Genomic DNA, 17,954 nt, shown 5'->3' with positions numbered 1-17,954 from the left:
TTCGAACTCTTTCCTCCACGCATCTCTCGTCGTTCACGCACCTCCGCCTGCGCGCGCGCCACCTCAGCGACGAACTCCCGCATGCGCAAGGACAGTAACCGCCATCTCCCCTCTCTTGATAAATCCATGCCCGACTCCTTCCCTCGGCTTCCGTTTCCTCCAAAAAAATACCCTCAGATCCATCAAGCAAACAGAGACCCCTCTCCCGGACTCAGCAGGGTTCAGTCTCTACTAGATCGACCTCGGCTGGAGTAATTCTGGGAGGAGAAGATGGTGACCATGAAGCTGGGTTCCAAGCCGGATATATTCGTCCTAGAAGGCCTCACATGGTTATTCATCTCTATTCCCAGTTTCAATTCTGAATGTGTGTTAGTTCGTCGCCAATGTCCTGTTTACATTTTGATCTTTATCGAAGAAGTCTTTCGGTCCGCTTTATAAATAAAACAACCACTCGCATACACGGTTCAAGTGCAAGTACATTTAGATCCTTCTCCAGAAAAAAAAAATTGATTTCATCTCCCTTTTTCACTTCTGCATCACCATGCAATTTATTTCTGCAGAAATGAAGGAGATGTTTTCATTCACTTGTCGTTAAGTTCTTGTTTTAATCCCAAGATTCAAGGCCATTGGATTGTAGGAATTTACAGGAACATAGCAATGATGCATCCAAATTTTCACGTTTCCTGTCCAAACGACTATTCTTGTAATTTTCTTATAATTCTTTTCTTGTTCTACTAGATCCATCTATTTTTCCTTCTTTTTTTTATTCATGTTAGTCTGTTACCGAAATAATTGTTAAGTGATGATTTTGAGCATCGATAGGAAGGACGTCCCGATAGGAATACATCTCGAAGGCTAGATTTAGTTTATCATGCATGTTGTCTAGCACTTCCTCTATCTTGAATTAATTGTCGCAGATTTGTCTAGATTCTTATGCTATCCTAACGCTTTTTATAGTGTGCAGATACATAGAAATATAGATAAGTCTGTGACATTTAATTCAGAACGGAGGAAGTATTAAAAGACATAATTCATTAGACCATCTGCACTATGGAAAAAACGATTCAAAAGCTCCCATGAATAACTGATGCAGTGTGTCAGACCAAAAAAAAAAACGGCATAACTTGTTGATCGGTTTGAACAATTAAAAGAATCACCTCTACTGTTGTGTATGATTAGTTTTCTTTTTAGAATTGTTAGACTAGTAGTAGTCCCACAGACTGCTATCTTTGCCGGTTTGCTTGATCGATGGGAGACACTGTCACACACTCACACATTCGTATGTTCAAAGAGGCGAGCACGTGCACATCCGATAGTTATTCCAATGTTTTTACACGTATCATCTGAACTTGTTCCAGGAGAAGCATGACCGAGCTTGATAGCGATGTGGTCGTCGAAGTGGGAGAGATGTCCTTTTACCTCCACAAGGTTAGCTAGCAGCCTCTAAATCACCGTTACATTACCGCATTCGTCAGCTGATGTTTTGTTGGGCTGCAGTTCCCGCTGTTGAGCCGGAGCGGCGTGCTGCAGCGTCTGATCAGCGAGTACCATCCATCGCCGGACGACGGCGGCATGTGCACGCTGCAGCTGGACGACATCCCGGGCGGCGCCAAGGCGTTCGAGCTGGCGGCTCGCTTCTGCTACGACGTCAAGCTCGAGCTCAACGCGCTGAACGTGGTGTCGCTCCGGTGCGCCGCCGAGTACCTGGGCATGACGGACGACTACGCGGAGGGCAACCTGATCGCGCAGGCGGAGTCGTTCCTCGCCGACGTGCTGGCCAACTGGAAGGACTGCATCAAGGCGCTGGAGACCTGCGAGGCCGTGCTCCAGGCCGCCGAGGACCTCCACATCGTGTCCCGCTGCATCACCGCGCTCGCCTCCAAGGCCTGCGCCTCCGACGCCGCCGCCTGGGCCGCCCACCACGGCACCGCGCCGCACAAGAGCGGCAGCCTCGACCGCGACGCGCTCTGGAACGGCATCGGCACGGGCGACACGCCGCGCGGGGGGTCGGCGGCGGCGGCGGACTGGTGGTACGAGGACGTGTCGTTCCTCAGCCTGCCCATGTTCAAGCGGCTGGTGCAGGCGATGGAGGCCAAGAGCATGCGCGCCGAGAGCATCGCGGGCGCCATCATGTTCTACGCGGGCCGGCTCCTCCCGGGCCTCAAGCGCACCGCCAGCTTCAGCAACGCCACCAGCAACGCCGGGAGCCGCAGCGTGACCCCGCGCGCCTCCGGCGGCGTCGGCGGCGGCGCGTCGGAGGGCGACCAGAGGTACTTCCTGGAGGAGATCGTGGCGCTGCTGCCGGCGAAGAAGGGCGTGGCGTCCACCAGGTTCCTGCTCGGCCTGCTCCGCACCGCGATGCTGCTGCACGCCAGCCCGCTCTGCCGGGAGAACCTGGAGCGGCGCATCGGGGCGCAGCTGGAGGACGCGTGCCTGGAGGACCTCCTCGTGCCCAACCTCGGCTACACCGTGGAAACGCTGTACGACATCGACTGCGTGCAGAGGATACTGGACTACTTCATGTCGTCCATGGACGGAGGGCTGGGCACCGGGTACACGTCGCCGGCCGCGCTTGTGGCGGAGGATCAGGGGAGCCAGCTGGGGCTCGGGGCGCCCATGCAGGCCGCGGCCACGCCGCCCGCCGTGTCGCCGATCGCCATGGTGGCCAAGCTCATGGACGGGTACCTCGCGGAGGTGGCGCCCGACGCCAACCTCAAGCTTCCCAAGTTCCAGGCGCTCGCAGCCGTCGTGCCTGACTACGCGCGGCCCGTCGACGACGGCATCTACCGCGCCATGGACATATACCTCAAGGTGACACCCTGACAGACACGATCATTTTGCTGCATTAACATTTCACTCTCTCCTTTTGGTGACAAATTAACACCTCACTCGTGTGCAGTCGCACCCGTGGCTGTCGGAGTCGGAGCGGGAGCAGCTGTGCCGGCTGATGAACTGCCAGAAGCTGTCGCTGGAGGCGTGCACGCACGCGGCGCAGAACGAGCGCCTGCCGCTGCGGGTGGTGGTGCAGGTGCTCTTCTTCGAGCAGCTCCGCCTCCGCACCTCCATCGCCGGCTGGTTCTTCGTGTCCGACAACGGAGCCACCGACGGCGCGCACCCGCACCTCCCGGGCAACAACGCCGGCGCCATCGTCCCCAAGGGCAGCAATGCGGCCGACAGCAGCCAGGACGAAGCCGTCATCGTCACGCCTGAGGGGAAGGGGAGCGAGGGCATGACCGACGTGAAGGCGAGGGTGTCGGAGCTGGAGAAGGAGTGCATGAGCATGAAGCAGGAGATCCGGCGGATCGGGAAGCCCAGGAGGTCGTGGAGCCTCCTCACCAGGAAGTGCGGCTTCGGAGCCAAGGTGCAGCAAGCGCAGCCTGCCATGAGCGGCAAATAGAGTCGCCAAAAGTATGAAATCTCAGCTTTAGATTTTTTTCTCCTGTTTCATTTGTTTTAAGTAGTAGTTTTTCCATTTATTTTTAAGTGGCATAGTTCTTTCATACTCAATTCCATGTTAGGCTTTCATCTTTCTTGGCTACAATGGACTAGATATATATTGTGTAATTCAATAAGGTTCTTCAGATTTGCACAGGAGAACGAACTAGTATTATCAAGATACTGCAGTAACTTCACATACATTAGTTTTAACAATACTTTTATCGCAAAAAGAACTATCAAAGCTCGTCAGAATTGTGATATTGGAAGTTGTCAGGAGTACATAACAGCAAGGCAAGTCACACTACATAAACAGGTAGGCAAGTGTACCCCCAAAGCATTAAGCTACCTATAAGCACATCTGGACCTACGCAAGAATAAGCACTGCATATATATTACAGGGGGCAAGAAGATCCTTAGCTACAGGTATTCTCCACGACGCAGAGATATGTATAGGGGATGTACAGGACGCCGTCACCGATTGGCACATCCAGTCCTCTTCCATTCATCACTCAAAATGCTGATCGCATAGCACCACGTGTTGCCTCTTGTCTCATCTCTGCTGCTTTTCCACTTCCGCGGAAGTACATGTATACTTGCTGCATTTATAATGACCAAGTTCACAATGACAATCTCTCCCGGGAAACGGAACAGAAGGTACGACAAAAGGTTAAGGCATAAACGCACCTGGATGACAACAATGCTGAGCAGTGATTCAAGACAGAACAGTCCAAATCCAACAAAGTAAAATATCTGCCGAAAGAATGTATGATGACAGTGTAAGCGACTAATTAACAATACGAGACACTCAAATTGCATAGCTAAGGCTGATTCATGAAAGATGATTCATCAAGCATCCAGAAAAGCATGACATCAAAAGCTTCTAACACGGATGATACAGATCTGTTTAAAATGCAAATATTGGGTTCTGCTAGATAACGATCCTGACATCTCAATACTTTGCAGGGTATCTTGTGAACACGTAAGGAAAACCTTGCCAAACTAACTCAAATTAGACCAATCGTAAGTTAAGGAGGTGAATACTTACCCCCACAATAACATTGCTGCCTATGATATCAATTGCCGGCAAAAACCCACTGTAAAACGAGAAAAAAGACAGACAATTAAAGGTTAGATAATTTTTAACGAGTTGAAGGTAGGAGCTGATTTAACAAACAGTCTAGAGAAACAACAGAATCAGTCCAGGTACCCTGAAGAAATAGGATCACCAGATAACAATCATGGAAATGAACAAAACAGCCCACCATGGCTCTGGTAGCAGTACCTTTGATCATTAAATGTAGAGTATGCTACAGCTAGTGAAGAATAACTACACTCTCAAAATTAATTTCAGGCATACTCGGTGCATCCCAGCTTTGCTGCTTAGCCTCAAATAACTAACCCATTTATGCATGACACAAGCAGAAGGAGTTTTAGTGAATATATAACACTTACGCAAAAGATTTTCCTTTGAAAGGAAATGGGGGAGAAACAGCTGACCAGACGCAGAATACTATATGGATCTGAAAGGAGTAGATCATTAGCTATGAATGGAATATCAGCAATATGTCTAGACGAGCAATATCAGATGGTAAGGTTATTACCAAGTACAACAGAAAAAACCATCCAAACTTCAAAGCACTTTCAGTCCTGTAACATGCATCTCAGTGGTATAAGGCACAAAACATAAGACACTATTTATATAAACAACAAACAAGATGCATATGCACAACCTCATGGCATTATACAGCGGCCGATACCATAACACATAGGCCCCAGGGACACCAGAGATGAAGTAGATAATGGCCAGCAACCAGATGATCACGCCTATCGAATAAACAGGAGGATTTGTTTTAAGTGAGCATAGCAGGTAATCAACAAGACGTAGACAATAAAATGTATTACTCAGCCATACCTCCCCCTTTAATCCATGCTGCTGTAGTAGCAATGATGTTCCAAAACAGACATAGCGTCAATCCTGAATGGCATCAAAGTTTGCAAAAATTAAATCATTTGGCATCACCACTAAATGATTACTAACGGTGAGAAGTTCAAGGCTTCAAGCCCAACCTCAGAGAAGAGTAGAAAGTAATCAGGTTCAAATCACTAAGAACTATACTTTGTCAACAAAGTATTGGTTACAAATTAGTCATCTTCCTGGAAGTACAAATTGCTAAGATACAAGAAGTTTGTTGAAACCAAAATCGTCTTGAAATATCATTCTATTTTCTCATATCACTTCTGAGAAGACAATGTCAGATTCACACTCTGGGAGATAATGTGGCAATCACAATAGTCAGGGAAAGTAAGTTCATCACTTGGACAGCATGTGAATGTGACGTCCTCAGTAAGAATAGTGTTTGGTATACTTGAAGAAAAGTAAAGATCTACAAAATGATGATTTAGCCAGGTATTTTACTCTTTATGTTACCACAAGAGGGAGAGGGGGAGTCAAAGCAAGAACCAATACTTACCCAACAGTGAACAAAATGCAAGGTACTGCATCCTTTGTAGGTGGATTGGTATCTCATTTGAAATGTCATGATGAATGATGGGCATAAATGGTGGCCAGTTTTTGTTTTCAATGACAATACCAGCTGCAAATGAAAAGGAAGATAGTATGACGTTGAAAGGCATGGGTAATGAAAAATTGAACTGTAACAGCAACAGCACAAGCACCAAATTAGCTGAAATGGCCTTTCTAAATCATTCAAGTTCAAAAATTCAAGTTGAATGCCACAAGTTTCCAGATAAATTTCCTTGTTTATCTGATGGGCCAACATCTTCTCTGCCACCTCTTTCCAATCATTGCTACAAATATAGAACAATTGACCACATCTACTCATAGAAAGAAATATACCTCTAGCCGCAGCTTCTTCCCTTCTTTTCAATTCCTGTTTTCAGGAGAATTTCAAATCAGGAAGATCATTTGAAGACGGAAATACGAGAAAATGCTTGTGCGCACATCTAGGCTGTTTCAATAGTGCGAGACATTGTTGAGACGAGATTTACTGACTGAGTAAAAACTCTGCTAACTTTTTATTCAGCAAATTGTACATTCATGTTGAGAATTTATCATCTGATTGTCTGAATTTAATGAAGAGATGGCTAGATGAAAATTTCTGCTAACAATAGCCAGTTTCTACGAGCACTATCATCCTTCACCTCATAGTGTCTGCAAAGGGATCCCACACTTGCTCATTATTTCGAATTAAAGATGCACTGTCATTTGATCAATGCTTTGAGGCAAATCCATGCCAACTATAGCTCACCAGCTTCTATACTACATCATGGTTACTACTTCAGCAACTCTGGACAAGCAAAGGCCATATAAACATCTTTGGACAACATCTGGGAGCTTCAATAAATACCATCCAGGAGAGCTTAAGATTTTACTTTTAGCAGAGGGAAATTGACAGTTCAATGCACTAGAACAAATTTCTGAATCACAAGGCCATGGTTTGAACTAAACAATAACTAAAATTAAATATAAGGTAACATGCGATGTGAGTATAAAGCTAGAATTTAAAGTTTCAAGCAATAGACGCATACCCTTTCCCTTTTGTTAAGCTCAGCCTCCTTTGACTGCAGTTCTTTCTCCTTTTGCTTTAAGTCCTACAGTACAACATATGCATATGCACCACATAAGCAATCAACAAGGAATGAAAAACAAAATCTGAAATCAATTTCAAAATAAGTAGCATCACAAATAAAGGTACCACCGTCATCACTGGTGATCAATCGCATTTTCAGTTCATTAGGTAAAGCACATCTTGCTGAGTACAAAATTAACAAGGCCATGGAAACACATGTACCTTCGATGAATCAAGAGGTATGTCCACAGTAGCACCACGGTCATTATAGAATCCAGCAGGCTCATGCGGAAGGGGTGGCATCCGAGAATTAGAAGCCGGAGGTACGCTCCCTCCCTGTGGAACATGGCACATGTGGAAAAATCAATCAAAACAATAGTTAAAGAAAAACAACCAATTAGAAGCCTATGCATAACTCAGATATCCTTGTCCATGATTGTTGGCACGCAGAACGATCCAAAGTGGGATTATATAAAATGTTCCGTGTCTTAAATGTAACAAGGTCAGCAGCAGCAGATCCATAGACACATGCGCACCCGCCGAACTGTGACTACCAATGGTCAAACTAAATGCCAGTACTAAGACAATTTTCAATCTCCTTCCGTTATCAATGATCCAGACCGAAAAGGCGCGAGGTGTTCCACTATGTCGTATGCTGCAAATAACTGGAAGAGCAAATCACCTACTACTTCAGACAGTTTTACACATCTACTGGACAGCATAGTTCTAATTAAACCACAATTTCAGAGTTATCCCAAACCAGGTGCCAATTTCTTATCTGAGCATCATTTCTCCCTCGAAAATCCCATAACAGATACAGAAGAAACCAGCAATCGTCACCCCTATTCCTCGAGATCAACCAACACAGACGGGACACGCAGGCAAACGCACCCATCCATCGAATCCCCCTCTAACCCTAGCACCAGCAACTCGGCCAGATCCACCCAAGCGTCCAGCACGGCAGGGAGCCAAGGAGGTGTCACAGCCAAAAAAAAATATCAGAAAAACTAACTCCAACGGCGATCCAAGCTAATTCGACATCTCCGCAGACCAGGGAACAAGCTTATTGAAGACAGGACGAACTGCGGCGCGGGTGGAGGCGCTGTGCGGGGTACCGCGAGCCAGCTAAAAAAATTAACTAGGCAACTCACCGCGAAGGGGTTGACGTCGTCCTCATCGAAGGGGTTGCGGTCGTATCTCCCCGCCATGGCCTCCTTCCTACTCCACCTCCTCCTCCAGAGACCGGGGCGGAGACGACGGCGGCGGTGCTGTGGCCGCGGCGCGGTCTCCGGCGAGGGAAGGGGGGGAGAAGTCTAGTCCAACGCGGCGGTGGCGAGAAGACCAACTGCTTTCCAGTCGGTGTTATTTCCGTGACGCGGTGGGTTTGGAATGTGGATTTGTTGAAGCTTCTTTTTGTACTTGCAACTGCTGTGCAAATCCGACTGCCCTTCTCTTGCGCGTGCTGCTCTCGTGGCCGACAGGTGGGCCCAGTACTAAACCTCGTTTTAAGGTAAGTTAAGAAAATGGAAGCTCAGCGTGGAAGACAGATCTGTCCTGACATAGCATTCAAGAACTGAACGGAGCATTAGATAGAGCACTCCAAAACATTTTGAAAAGAATAAGCTGGAGCATCAAAAAGGACAAAATGAAAAGGAATAAATAAGCACCAGGAAAAACAGCCAGCCAACTGGTCATAGGCTGCAGAAGATTGTTTTCTTAGCAGCCAAGGTTGGGTTCGCAATTTTAGGAAGTATTCAAATGAGCGGTCCTTGACAACCAGCTGGTGCACGTTAGACAAAGGCTGGGTCAAAACATCCTGACCGTACCATACCAAACTCTGGAGGGAACACGTTTGTCTTCAGCTCCTAGAGAATTCAGCCACACGGCTAACAGTGGAAATGAACGAACACCACAGAAACTGGAGAGCAGACACAATACTAACTAGAAGGCGTTTTTCTCATTCATTTCCTGGGGCTGTCCATGCAGTAAAATGGGGGTTAATTACAGACTGATGAACAGCCGAGCTCACATGTACAACAGGGAACAACACTTGCCGGATCCTCCAAGGCAGGCCAAGAGACAACTACAAGGGCTCACTAGCGGAGCTACGCCGACAACAACAGAGCTAAGTAACCCAGCGGTGTGCTTTTGTGCCAAAAGAATGGTATCTACTCTGACGGTATGGATGAACCTGCAGCTAATTTCAGAAGACCACCAGGTTTTGCAAGGACATGTTTAGCTCCTGAGCAAGCTGCGCCGATTGACCACCCCGCCTGTGCCAACACAGCAAGAAAATAAATTCCTGAGCATCAGATGGTCGTTGCTGACAGTGCCACAGTGTTCTCTAGTTGCAGGGTAAACAAAAACATTCAGGAAAAAAAATGACAGTGTGATGAGGAAGGGAAGGGATTACATCATCAATGGTTGTAGCGCTTGCAGAACTTTTTGCAAATGGTTAAAACACCGGGTGCAACGCTGCAACCTGCATGACGTCAAAGAATTGGTCACTACCATGTTTATCTTTAAAACATATCTACGCCACAGCTGGGGTAGTATTCTAGTATTAGGACAAATGTTTTGCCAGCATGTAAGTTCGGGGCCAACTTGCCACCTTCAGAGTTCCTTGTAGCAACACACGCTAGTCTTTGAAGCATCTCGTTTTAACAACACCCAGCTCCCTTCCCAGAGTAAAGTTAGTGACCGTACCTCTGTTCGGCTTGAATATCTACTCCAACAGTTGAACTAGCTGACAGTGTTGAATGGATAACTGGCCCGAAAATCTTTATAAGATCCAATAATATTTCCAAGGAAACAAAAGCATGCCTGCAAATTTCAGGCGAAGTTAGTAATAAGCTAATCGTTTTTTCTACTTTAGGATGCCAATATGTGCATGGTTCATTCATCTTATATGGCACTGAAAAACATGTAATCGTCATCTGTTTCAATAGTACAGACTTGCAAGAAGATACATAAGTAGTTCAATGCATTGGTATCATCATGGGGCATCCATGGGTGCATCTGCATCTATGTTGTTGTTTCCTATATACCACAGTCCACTAAGAGCCAGCATGCAATGAAATTAGATGGCCAATATATTACCTTTCAGTCTTGCTGTTCAGTAACCCGACAAGAACAGGAAGAAAGCTTGAGAAGACATCTAGATTGAAAAGACCAATCTTTCCCTTGAGAGTACCAACAACATCAGCTTGAACCTGAACAGATCAACCATTAGTAGCAAAAATATAATGTGAATAACATGATGTACAGCCATCATACATCTCAAGAAAAACTTACAGCAATATCAGGCAACTTTGCCACTGCAGCAATTGCTCCTTTGATACCATTTTGGTTAAACACATGCCGCATCATCTGAACACATTACGAGTTAACACTACAATAATCAATCACAACTAGCAATTTTGGTCTCAGAGCTGATCAACATTAGTTCAAAAGAACATGTACTTTCCATACACAGGCCTAGAAGAAGTGAAGCACAACAGACTGCATTTACCAAATGTCATTGAATCATTGATAAATATCAACATGAATAAATATAAGCACATCTTAATGTAAAGCTTTCTAAGAGCCGACAGAAAATTAAGCCAATTCCTATATCTCCAGTACAAGGAATTCACCTAATGGTGTGAATTTCTCTAGAGCGTAAAGTGTGTATTTCGATTTCTTAGTAAAGACTCAAGACATGTTTCACATTTGTTGGTCCTAGGAATAACATAGCAGTTGTTTCTCTAGTCCCAAGGAAATAAAGCTAAAGTTCTTAAGGAATATTAAAAGCTTTGTTCACATGTAGTAAGGTGCAAAATAAAGGTTAGCCACCCAAATGTTGCATTACCACATAAACTAGAGGAGGAGATCATGCATCCCATTGTTGGGTGTAAGCTCCCTGAGTTGGTAAGAAACAAAGTCAGCAAGTAAAGAACAGAAGGATCACCTCTAGCTTTGTCAACCGAGATTTTAGAACATTTATGAATTCGTCATGGTTCCGCACCAGATCAATTGGACTCATAACCTCATCCACTGTTGACAAGTCTCTTTCATATGTCTGACTTGGTTCTGTCTGTTAATAACAATCACCAGAAACCAAATAAATTGAACAGCCAAATCAAATGCAAACACTAGAGAACACAAGTAATAACATGGGTAGTCATATTTGTTTGCCGTATACAAGTTTCTGAAAATACTACTGCCCCAGTCCTTCAACAGCATACTGCCTTACTTCAAGTTCAGAATATAAATTAAAATCATCACTGCCCCCATACATCTATCTCAAAATAACTAGTAGGGACTCAGGATTCAGAATTCTACATTATCAAACATGTAAAAACAAAGTATGGATGAAATTATTCATTGAGAACTAAATAATCCAGGATAGCAGCAATGGTTTAAGCAGCCTTGGAAAGTGGACATATTTTTCAAGAGCAGATTTGTAGAATATTCTTTTTAGCTTCGTTTTTGAGAACCAATATGGTAACTAGGTAAGGAGTTCTTGAGATTACGAATGCCTTAATACCATTACACTAAACGTGAAGATAACTACAGTAAAAAAACATGAGTACATACCGAACTGGCGGGAGGGCTGTCAACTCTAACTGTACGATCACCGCGAGAGCTAGTTGGTGGTGAACAATCAATGCTAGAGCTCTCCCTCTTTTCAAATCTATCAACAATGGACTTGGTTTTTCCTAATGGCACAGCGACTGCAAAGGAGTTAATAATATCATTAGAAAACTATCTTTAGGACAAGTAGATTCAAGTTTGAGGGTGGATGTAAGACTGTGCCCTTGATAACATCAGTTAACATAGACACATACCTCCTCTAACATATTTGACCCTGGCTGTTTCTGTTGTTGAGCATGGTGATTCAAATGCTGCTGTAAAATAATTGTAATGTTAATCACCTAAATGGGAAAAACTGCGGGGCATGAATGCTTAAGAACAAAGGATAAAAGAGCTATACATGTATCACTATTTGACTGCACGGGATGCTCCAATGACACAATTTTGTCCATCTTTTCTGCTATTTGTGCAATAGCTCCTTTATCTGTACCGTCGAATTCTTGTTTCTTGTCAAATGGAGTTAGTCCAAACGAGAACTTCAAGCCAGACAAACCTTCTGAGCAAGCATCGGGCTCACTGAGCATGGATCTTACTGAGCTGACACTATCAACAGTACCACCACTAGGTAAAAGTTTTCTTAAGTGAACTGGACTGCAAAAATCATCTGGGACTGCAGCTCTGCCTCCAATTCCTCTATTAACGCTGCCTATTGATTTGTCCTCTAAAATGTCTCTGGGTACAGCAACAGGCATGGAAACAGACTGTGTAGTGTAAATATCTTTTACATCCGCCAACTCTGTAGGGTGAAATTTCTTAGTGGCTGAAGATTTATTAGCTACCCCTGCACGAGATAGTAATGGCATGTCTCGCTGTCCGAAATTGCGTTCTGCTGTTCTTGGATTGGTGGAAGGACTATCAGCCAGCTTCATACGTCGCGTTGGAGTAGATGATTTGACAGATGAATCAGGTCTTCGAGGAATGGTGCTGATCTTATCTTTCTTTACTTTATCTGTACTTGCTGGAGTTAATTGCAAAGCCCGAATTCCACTTTCAGCTGCCATCATAAGAGGAAGAGATGTTATTACTGTTGATATAGAGTGCTTAGGTGAAGTAAGCACTTCCAATGCATAATGAAAATATATTGATGGTTTAAAGCCATACCAGATTCCTGGACTTTGTATGAGTTTTTTGGATGTGACGTTGCTACAGCACGAACAGACTTTGTACTGCTACCATTCGGTTTCATAGGACTATCATCCATAGAATGTACAAGCTCAGCAAAGAAATTTGCTTTCGGCAAAACACCAAGAGCATAAGGTCCAATGAGCTGGGTCAAGAGATTAAAGTTAGGACATACAAGAAAGTACATACTGCATGTTTAGAGTGACACTCACTGATATATCAGCAACCCAAACACCAACACGGCGTTCATGGTACGAGCATCCCAACAGTTTTCCTTCATAAATACTAAGATCAGCTAAATTGTTCCACCCCATGTCAACAGCATCATGGCATCTTACTGGTTCCCAAGAGAATACCTAATAATGCCCATGCAGTCAGCAAGTGCCACGTGATTAATATCAATATAACAGATGAAAATCATACCTACCTTTAAGCTTTGGTCTAACCCACAGAAAAGGGTTTTTCCATCTGGGTGAAAGACCATAGAACGTACACCGGTATCCTGAAAGAAAAGATACATGTAAAGTAGATGGTACCATAACAGGAAGATGTGTGTCCTCATCATGCAAGTTTTAACACAGGAATGAAAACACGCGCACAAGCAAGTTCAAAATAGATAAAGAGCGTCACTGGAAATAACTCAAATAAATAATCATAGAGAAATGTGAATTTCAAGTATTTCAAATGGAATACAATTTCTTGTCCTCGAATTTGTTTTAAGGAATTCTTATCGTGCTAATTTGAAAGAAGAAAATAGATGCCGAAAAGTGAGCTGCAGTGGCCATGTACTCTACTTGGTTACTATGCATAGTGGATACAAAGTAATTCTGTAACTAAGGGGGCATAGCATATGGTTTATCAAATAACAAAAGTTAGACATGCACAAAAAATTAAAATGGAATAAGAAAAGCGCTTGCAAGTACCTCAGGTCCAGCAGAACCTATCAATTCGAAAGTTTCAAGATCCCAAAACTTCACAGTTCGATCAGCTGAGCCTGGAAAATAGCAGTAAACTGACTGAGAATATACTCCAGCTTCCTACAGCTTCACTCACTATAAGCAAGTCCAACAAAAATGCATATTTTTCTTATTAAAAAATTATGTGGTGTTTCCAAATAGTGGACAATTAAAATGGGGTCCCTCAGACAGTCAACTTTGTCCTTAGATCATACCAAACAATAAACGATTCTTGATGATTCATGGTACAAACTAAAAACATGTTCTCATATCAAATTTCAACGCTTCAAAATTTTGGAAGGATAAGTCAGTACCTGTTGCAAGTAAAAATTCTTGAGGATGAAAATCAATGCATCGTATTTGTCCACTGTGGAACTTGAAATCATGTAGGAGCTTTCCAGCTGTCAGATCCCACACTTTCACAACGTTATCTTCTCCACCGGTGACAATCCATCGCCCATCAGGTGTAAATCGGATTGATTTAATTGCTCCCCTGTGACCCTTATATGTATGGAGGCAACCTTTCTTCTTTATATCCCAGATCTTGAGATCTGTATCGGAAGAACCAGATGCGAAAAATTCGCCGAATGGATGGAATTCAACAGCAGTGCAACTCGATCTATGCCCAGTAAGAGACCGCACAGCTGCACTTCAATTCAAGACAATAATCAGACATCCAGTTTCAGCAAAGCATAGTTCTCAGTATTAATACGAATTTTACTGTCTACTGACACATTAAAGAGCCTATGCTGTGAGCTGCTATCAACAACATTAGCTTAGCTGAGATATTAATCCAAAATACTAGTATAATCATGTTTCATATGATCACCAAAGACATTTGACAACGATTTCGAAGGTCGGTGCCCATACATTACAATATATAGTCAAGATTCTTATACGGCTACCCAGAAAAAACAACTAGCCCGCTCTGATAGTGTTTTTCCGTTAGTATCAAAGTATATAAATTTTGGGGTGAACACACAGAGATATGACATAATGTAAACTATGTAATGGCCATGCTCTAGAACTATTCAACACTGAAGAAACAAATACATAATGAAAAAAAAAACAAATAGATAACCCTGTTCTAAGGCCTTATTTAAGTACCAACCACACCTTTAGCTTCTTCTAAGTCCCAGAGCTTGATGGAGCCGTTTGATGAGCCAGCAAGCACAAGCACCTCTGCTGTATCAAACTCCACAGCCTCAACCGAGCTTGTGTGGCCAGACAAACTCTGTGCAAATAATAAACACCCATTGAAAAAAATCTCAACATTAGTCAAAAGCCAAAGAGAAGTGTAGCATCATTATAAAATTTCAAAGGGCACAAACCAGGAGCGGAGTCTGATTGCCAATGGCCCACAGGTTGACCTTGCGGTCACTGCCGCCGGTAATGAACACACGGCTCGACTTCTTGCCGATTGCCAAGGACCTAACTTCGGCATCGTGCGCCACAAACTCCTCTAATTTCCAATTACAAGTTAAGGAGAAGTCAAGTTTGAGCAATACAGGTTTTCAGGACCTCTTTGATACAAAAAGGAAATCATAGGAATTTCGGAAGAGTCATGTCCCTTAGGAATATTTCCTAGAGAGCTTGTTTCATTAGTACTATTGATTGAAGACGGAATTTTCCCTGCAGGCTACATTGCATGCAACTACAAAGAAAAACTTCCTTTGAGCCCAACCTCATTGTAACATTTGTGTCTATGACAGCTATGGCAAGTAATCCCTGAACACATTCTTGCCTTTTCCTGTAGCGCAACTAGTGGTACATGACTATGGTTGGTTGTAACTACACAAAGAATTGGTTAAACTAAAGGGGTAAACTGAATTGTCATATCAGCATTGAATTGTCATATGGCAAAGTACATTTAATTTTTTAAATTGTCATAGTTGCCCGGAGGGCTTGATAATCTAGCATTGCTGACCTAAACTGGGGCAAAAGGGGAAAAGCTGCAACCCCTGATTTTTCATTGCGGAACCCTGAATGTTTAGCTTGGTTCCATCAAGAAATGGCCGCCTTCGGTCGAATAGATTGCCAAGATAGAGAAAATAGGTGGTAAATCTTCTCTGGAGAATCGATCTCCGTCGCTTCAAACAAACTGCGAAACAAGAACAGAATACAAGAATCTGGGGGAAATACTACTCTCCCTCCACTTCTCCCGCAAATGCCTACCCAGATTACTTCAAGAAACAGCTGCTTCTTCCCCCGTGAGCTAAATCGGATCAAGAAGAGGGGGTAAACCCGGTAAAAGGCACTCGACGCAGCAGCGGGGGAAAAAAAGGATACGGAACTTGTAGCCGCGCTTCTCAGGGTCCATCCCTCCTGTCCGCCGGACCCCAACACCGGGCCACCCCGCCCCCGGGCGCGAGGAGGCGCTGGCTGGCTGCGGCGTCGACGACGACGAGTAGAGCGGGGGCGGGACTGGAATTTGGGATCCGAGTTGTAGTATGTGGATGGCGAGTAGAGGAGAAAGGCGAAGCGGCTCCCGTCTACTCGCAGCAGTGAAAACGAGAGGTGTGGAGCGGCGTGGGTGGGTGGGAGAGTGGAGTTTCTGTCGTCGTTTTCCCTTTTAGCTTTTTGGTCTCGTTTCTTTTCTTTTTTGTACCAAAGCGCGATAAAGGAAAGGTTCTTCTCCCTCTCGCGTCCGTTGTGTTGGGGAGACGACCCAAAAGTTCATACGAATCTTGCTTAAGAAAACCTCTCGTGCACAGCCTTGCTCTGGAAAGAGGGTAATCCCCTGTACCTTTTGTGTCATGACCTGATAATTCAACGAGAGAGTGCATGGTAAAATAAGAGGTATCATGGAGAAAATATATAAGGTATGTTTATGCGCCTCCACCTTTGCGCGTCGTCGTCAACCTCTCGCCTCGCCCTTGTGACATCGCCCTATCACCTACATGAAGTCTCTAGTCTAACTTCATCACTTTGATCCAATGTGAAAAAATCTGTCGTGCGTACCTCGTAAGTGTGATGCGTATGTGTGGATAATGGAGGATGATTAGAAGATGGTCGGGTGGCAACCGTGGTGATGATCTCCTTCAACGGGGTGCTAGGTTGGGTGAAGATGGCATCGCAAGGTCGTAGCCAACCATGGGTGGCGGAAGAGAGGGCATCGATGGTGGAAGGGTTGCCGGGAGCACCAAATCCAAAGAGGATGCGGCGGGGGTGGGAAAGGAAAAGAAGGAGATGGTTAGAGACATGAAAAATACGTTAGGTATCACCAACTTGTACCAATTCGAGTAGCTATAGTAGGATTCGATCTAGTTCATCGATACCAACATGATACAAGAATTCAAGAATAATCATCAAGAAGGGGATCGAAGGAGTAGAGCCGGAGGTGGGAGAGAAGGCCTCCGTTTAGACGTGATCCAACATTATGCTTTCGTCGGTGCATCCTCCCGTGTACTTGTAGCGTGCGGTTAGAGATTCAAGGTGTCGCCACATGGGCATGACCAGTTGTTGGCCCAATGAACCTGCCCATATCCAAGTACTAATAGGAGAGGTTATTGTCTGCTCAAAAAAAAGGAGAGGTTGCTCACGCTCGGTTGCTCGTATGCATGTTCCATCATATAGGTCTAACAAGCAGAGGGTGCTCAACATTGCCACAAGACACGAAATCTTGGCATCAATTTTCTTGTCGGTAGCTATTACCCTCCTACTATATGAAATGAGAGAATTGCAAGATGTAGGAACAAGACAAGTGAGCTCGGTATTACTTACCAGGGTTGATGATGATGCAACACTAACCTCTATTGGTAGTGACCATAGGTGCTCGAGGATATATCGGGGGCAGTCAAGGCCTACATGAGGCAACAAGTTCAAAGAGGGTATAGTCGGGGTGGGAAAAAGAAAAGGAAGGAAATGGTAAGAGCGAGGAAAAGCGACCACTCAAGTCGTTCTATGCGCCTTCCATTATATAGGTCTAAGAAATAATGGAAGCTTAGCATTGCATCAAGGCATCGGATCTTCGTAACATCAACGGGTCATGTTCATATATACATTTTCAGAATTCTTTTAAAACTTTAAAACATCATTTTTGAATATTTTAAAATAAAAAGCTACATGTAAACCAAGTTCCAAATGCCTTTTTTCGCTCGTGTATGTAGGGGCTTTGGTTGAGATGCTTTTGAAAGAGCGGAGTTTTCTAGGGAAGCATGGTAATGAGGATAAAAATGTTTTAAGGTGTTGTGCTCATAAAACATTTTTTAGA

The 17,954-nt window shown here is 44.3% G+C and overlaps 3 protein-coding genes across 4 annotated transcripts; 1 reads left to right on the top strand and 2 right to left on the bottom strand.

The window, feature by feature from the left end:
* Window positions 1–270: 270 nt before the first annotated feature.
* On the top strand, window positions 271–3,397 carry LOC124658937 (BTB/POZ domain-containing protein At5g03250-like). Its single transcript, XM_047196921.1, has 4 exons — window positions 271–329; window positions 1,359–1,428; window positions 1,498–2,811; window positions 2,900–3,397. The coding sequence occupies exons 1-4, from the start codon at window positions 271–273 to the stop codon at window positions 3,395–3,397; spliced, it is 1,941 nt and encodes a 646-aa protein (XP_047052877.1).
* A 286-nt stretch (window positions 3,398–3,683) lies between these two features.
* On the bottom strand, window positions 3,684–8,306 carry LOC124661464 (secretory carrier-associated membrane protein 2). Its single transcript, XM_047199319.1, has 12 exons — window positions 8,180–8,306; window positions 7,251–7,364; window positions 6,988–7,050; window positions 6,296–6,329; window positions 5,910–6,032; window positions 5,351–5,413; window positions 5,169–5,262; window positions 5,040–5,085; window positions 4,891–4,958; window positions 4,484–4,532; window positions 4,123–4,188; window positions 3,684–4,034 (listed from the first exon to the last, which is right to left on the bottom strand). Exons 1-12 carry the CDS (start codon window positions 8,234–8,236, stop codon window positions 3,948–3,950), a joined length of 864 nt encoding a protein of 287 aa, XP_047055275.1. The 5' UTR covers window positions 8,237–8,306; the 3' UTR covers window positions 3,684–3,947.
* Window positions 8,307–8,966: 660 nt separating this feature from the next.
* On the bottom strand, window positions 8,967–16,141 carry LOC124660193 (katanin p80 WD40 repeat-containing subunit B1 homolog KTN80.2-like). Of its 2 annotated transcripts, none has more exons than XM_047197989.1 (17): window positions 16,031–16,141; window positions 15,073–15,203; window positions 14,858–14,975; window positions 14,056–14,385; window positions 13,709–13,779; window positions 13,213–13,287; window positions 12,998–13,141; window positions 12,765–12,930; window positions 12,004–12,657; window positions 11,858–11,917; window positions 11,607–11,743; window positions 10,978–11,103; window positions 10,323–10,397; window positions 10,128–10,240; window positions 9,735–9,851; window positions 9,442–9,510; window positions 8,967–9,301 (listed from the first exon to the last, which is right to left on the bottom strand). In XM_047197989.1, the coding sequence occupies exons 1-17, from the start codon at window positions 16,059–16,061 to the stop codon at window positions 9,232–9,234; spliced, it is 2,487 nt and encodes an 828-aa protein (XP_047053945.1). In that variant the 5' UTR covers window positions 16,062–16,141; the 3' UTR covers window positions 8,967–9,231. The 2 variants fall into 2 exon arrangements, with proteins under 2 accessions (XP_047053945.1, XP_047053946.1); XM_047197990.1 differs by having other exon boundaries at window positions 11,858–11,914.
* Window positions 16,142–17,954: the final 1,813 nt, after the last annotated feature.

This window comes from Lolium rigidum, chromosome 6 (assembly GCF_022539505.1).
Source record: "Lolium rigidum isolate FL_2022 chromosome 6, APGP_CSIRO_Lrig_0.1, whole genome shotgun sequence".
NCBI classification, from domain to species: Eukaryota; Viridiplantae; Streptophyta; class Magnoliopsida; order Poales; family Poaceae; genus Lolium; species Lolium rigidum.
Note: the sequence above shows the minus strand (reverse complement) of the source record. Positions and strands in the feature narration are given on the sequence as shown.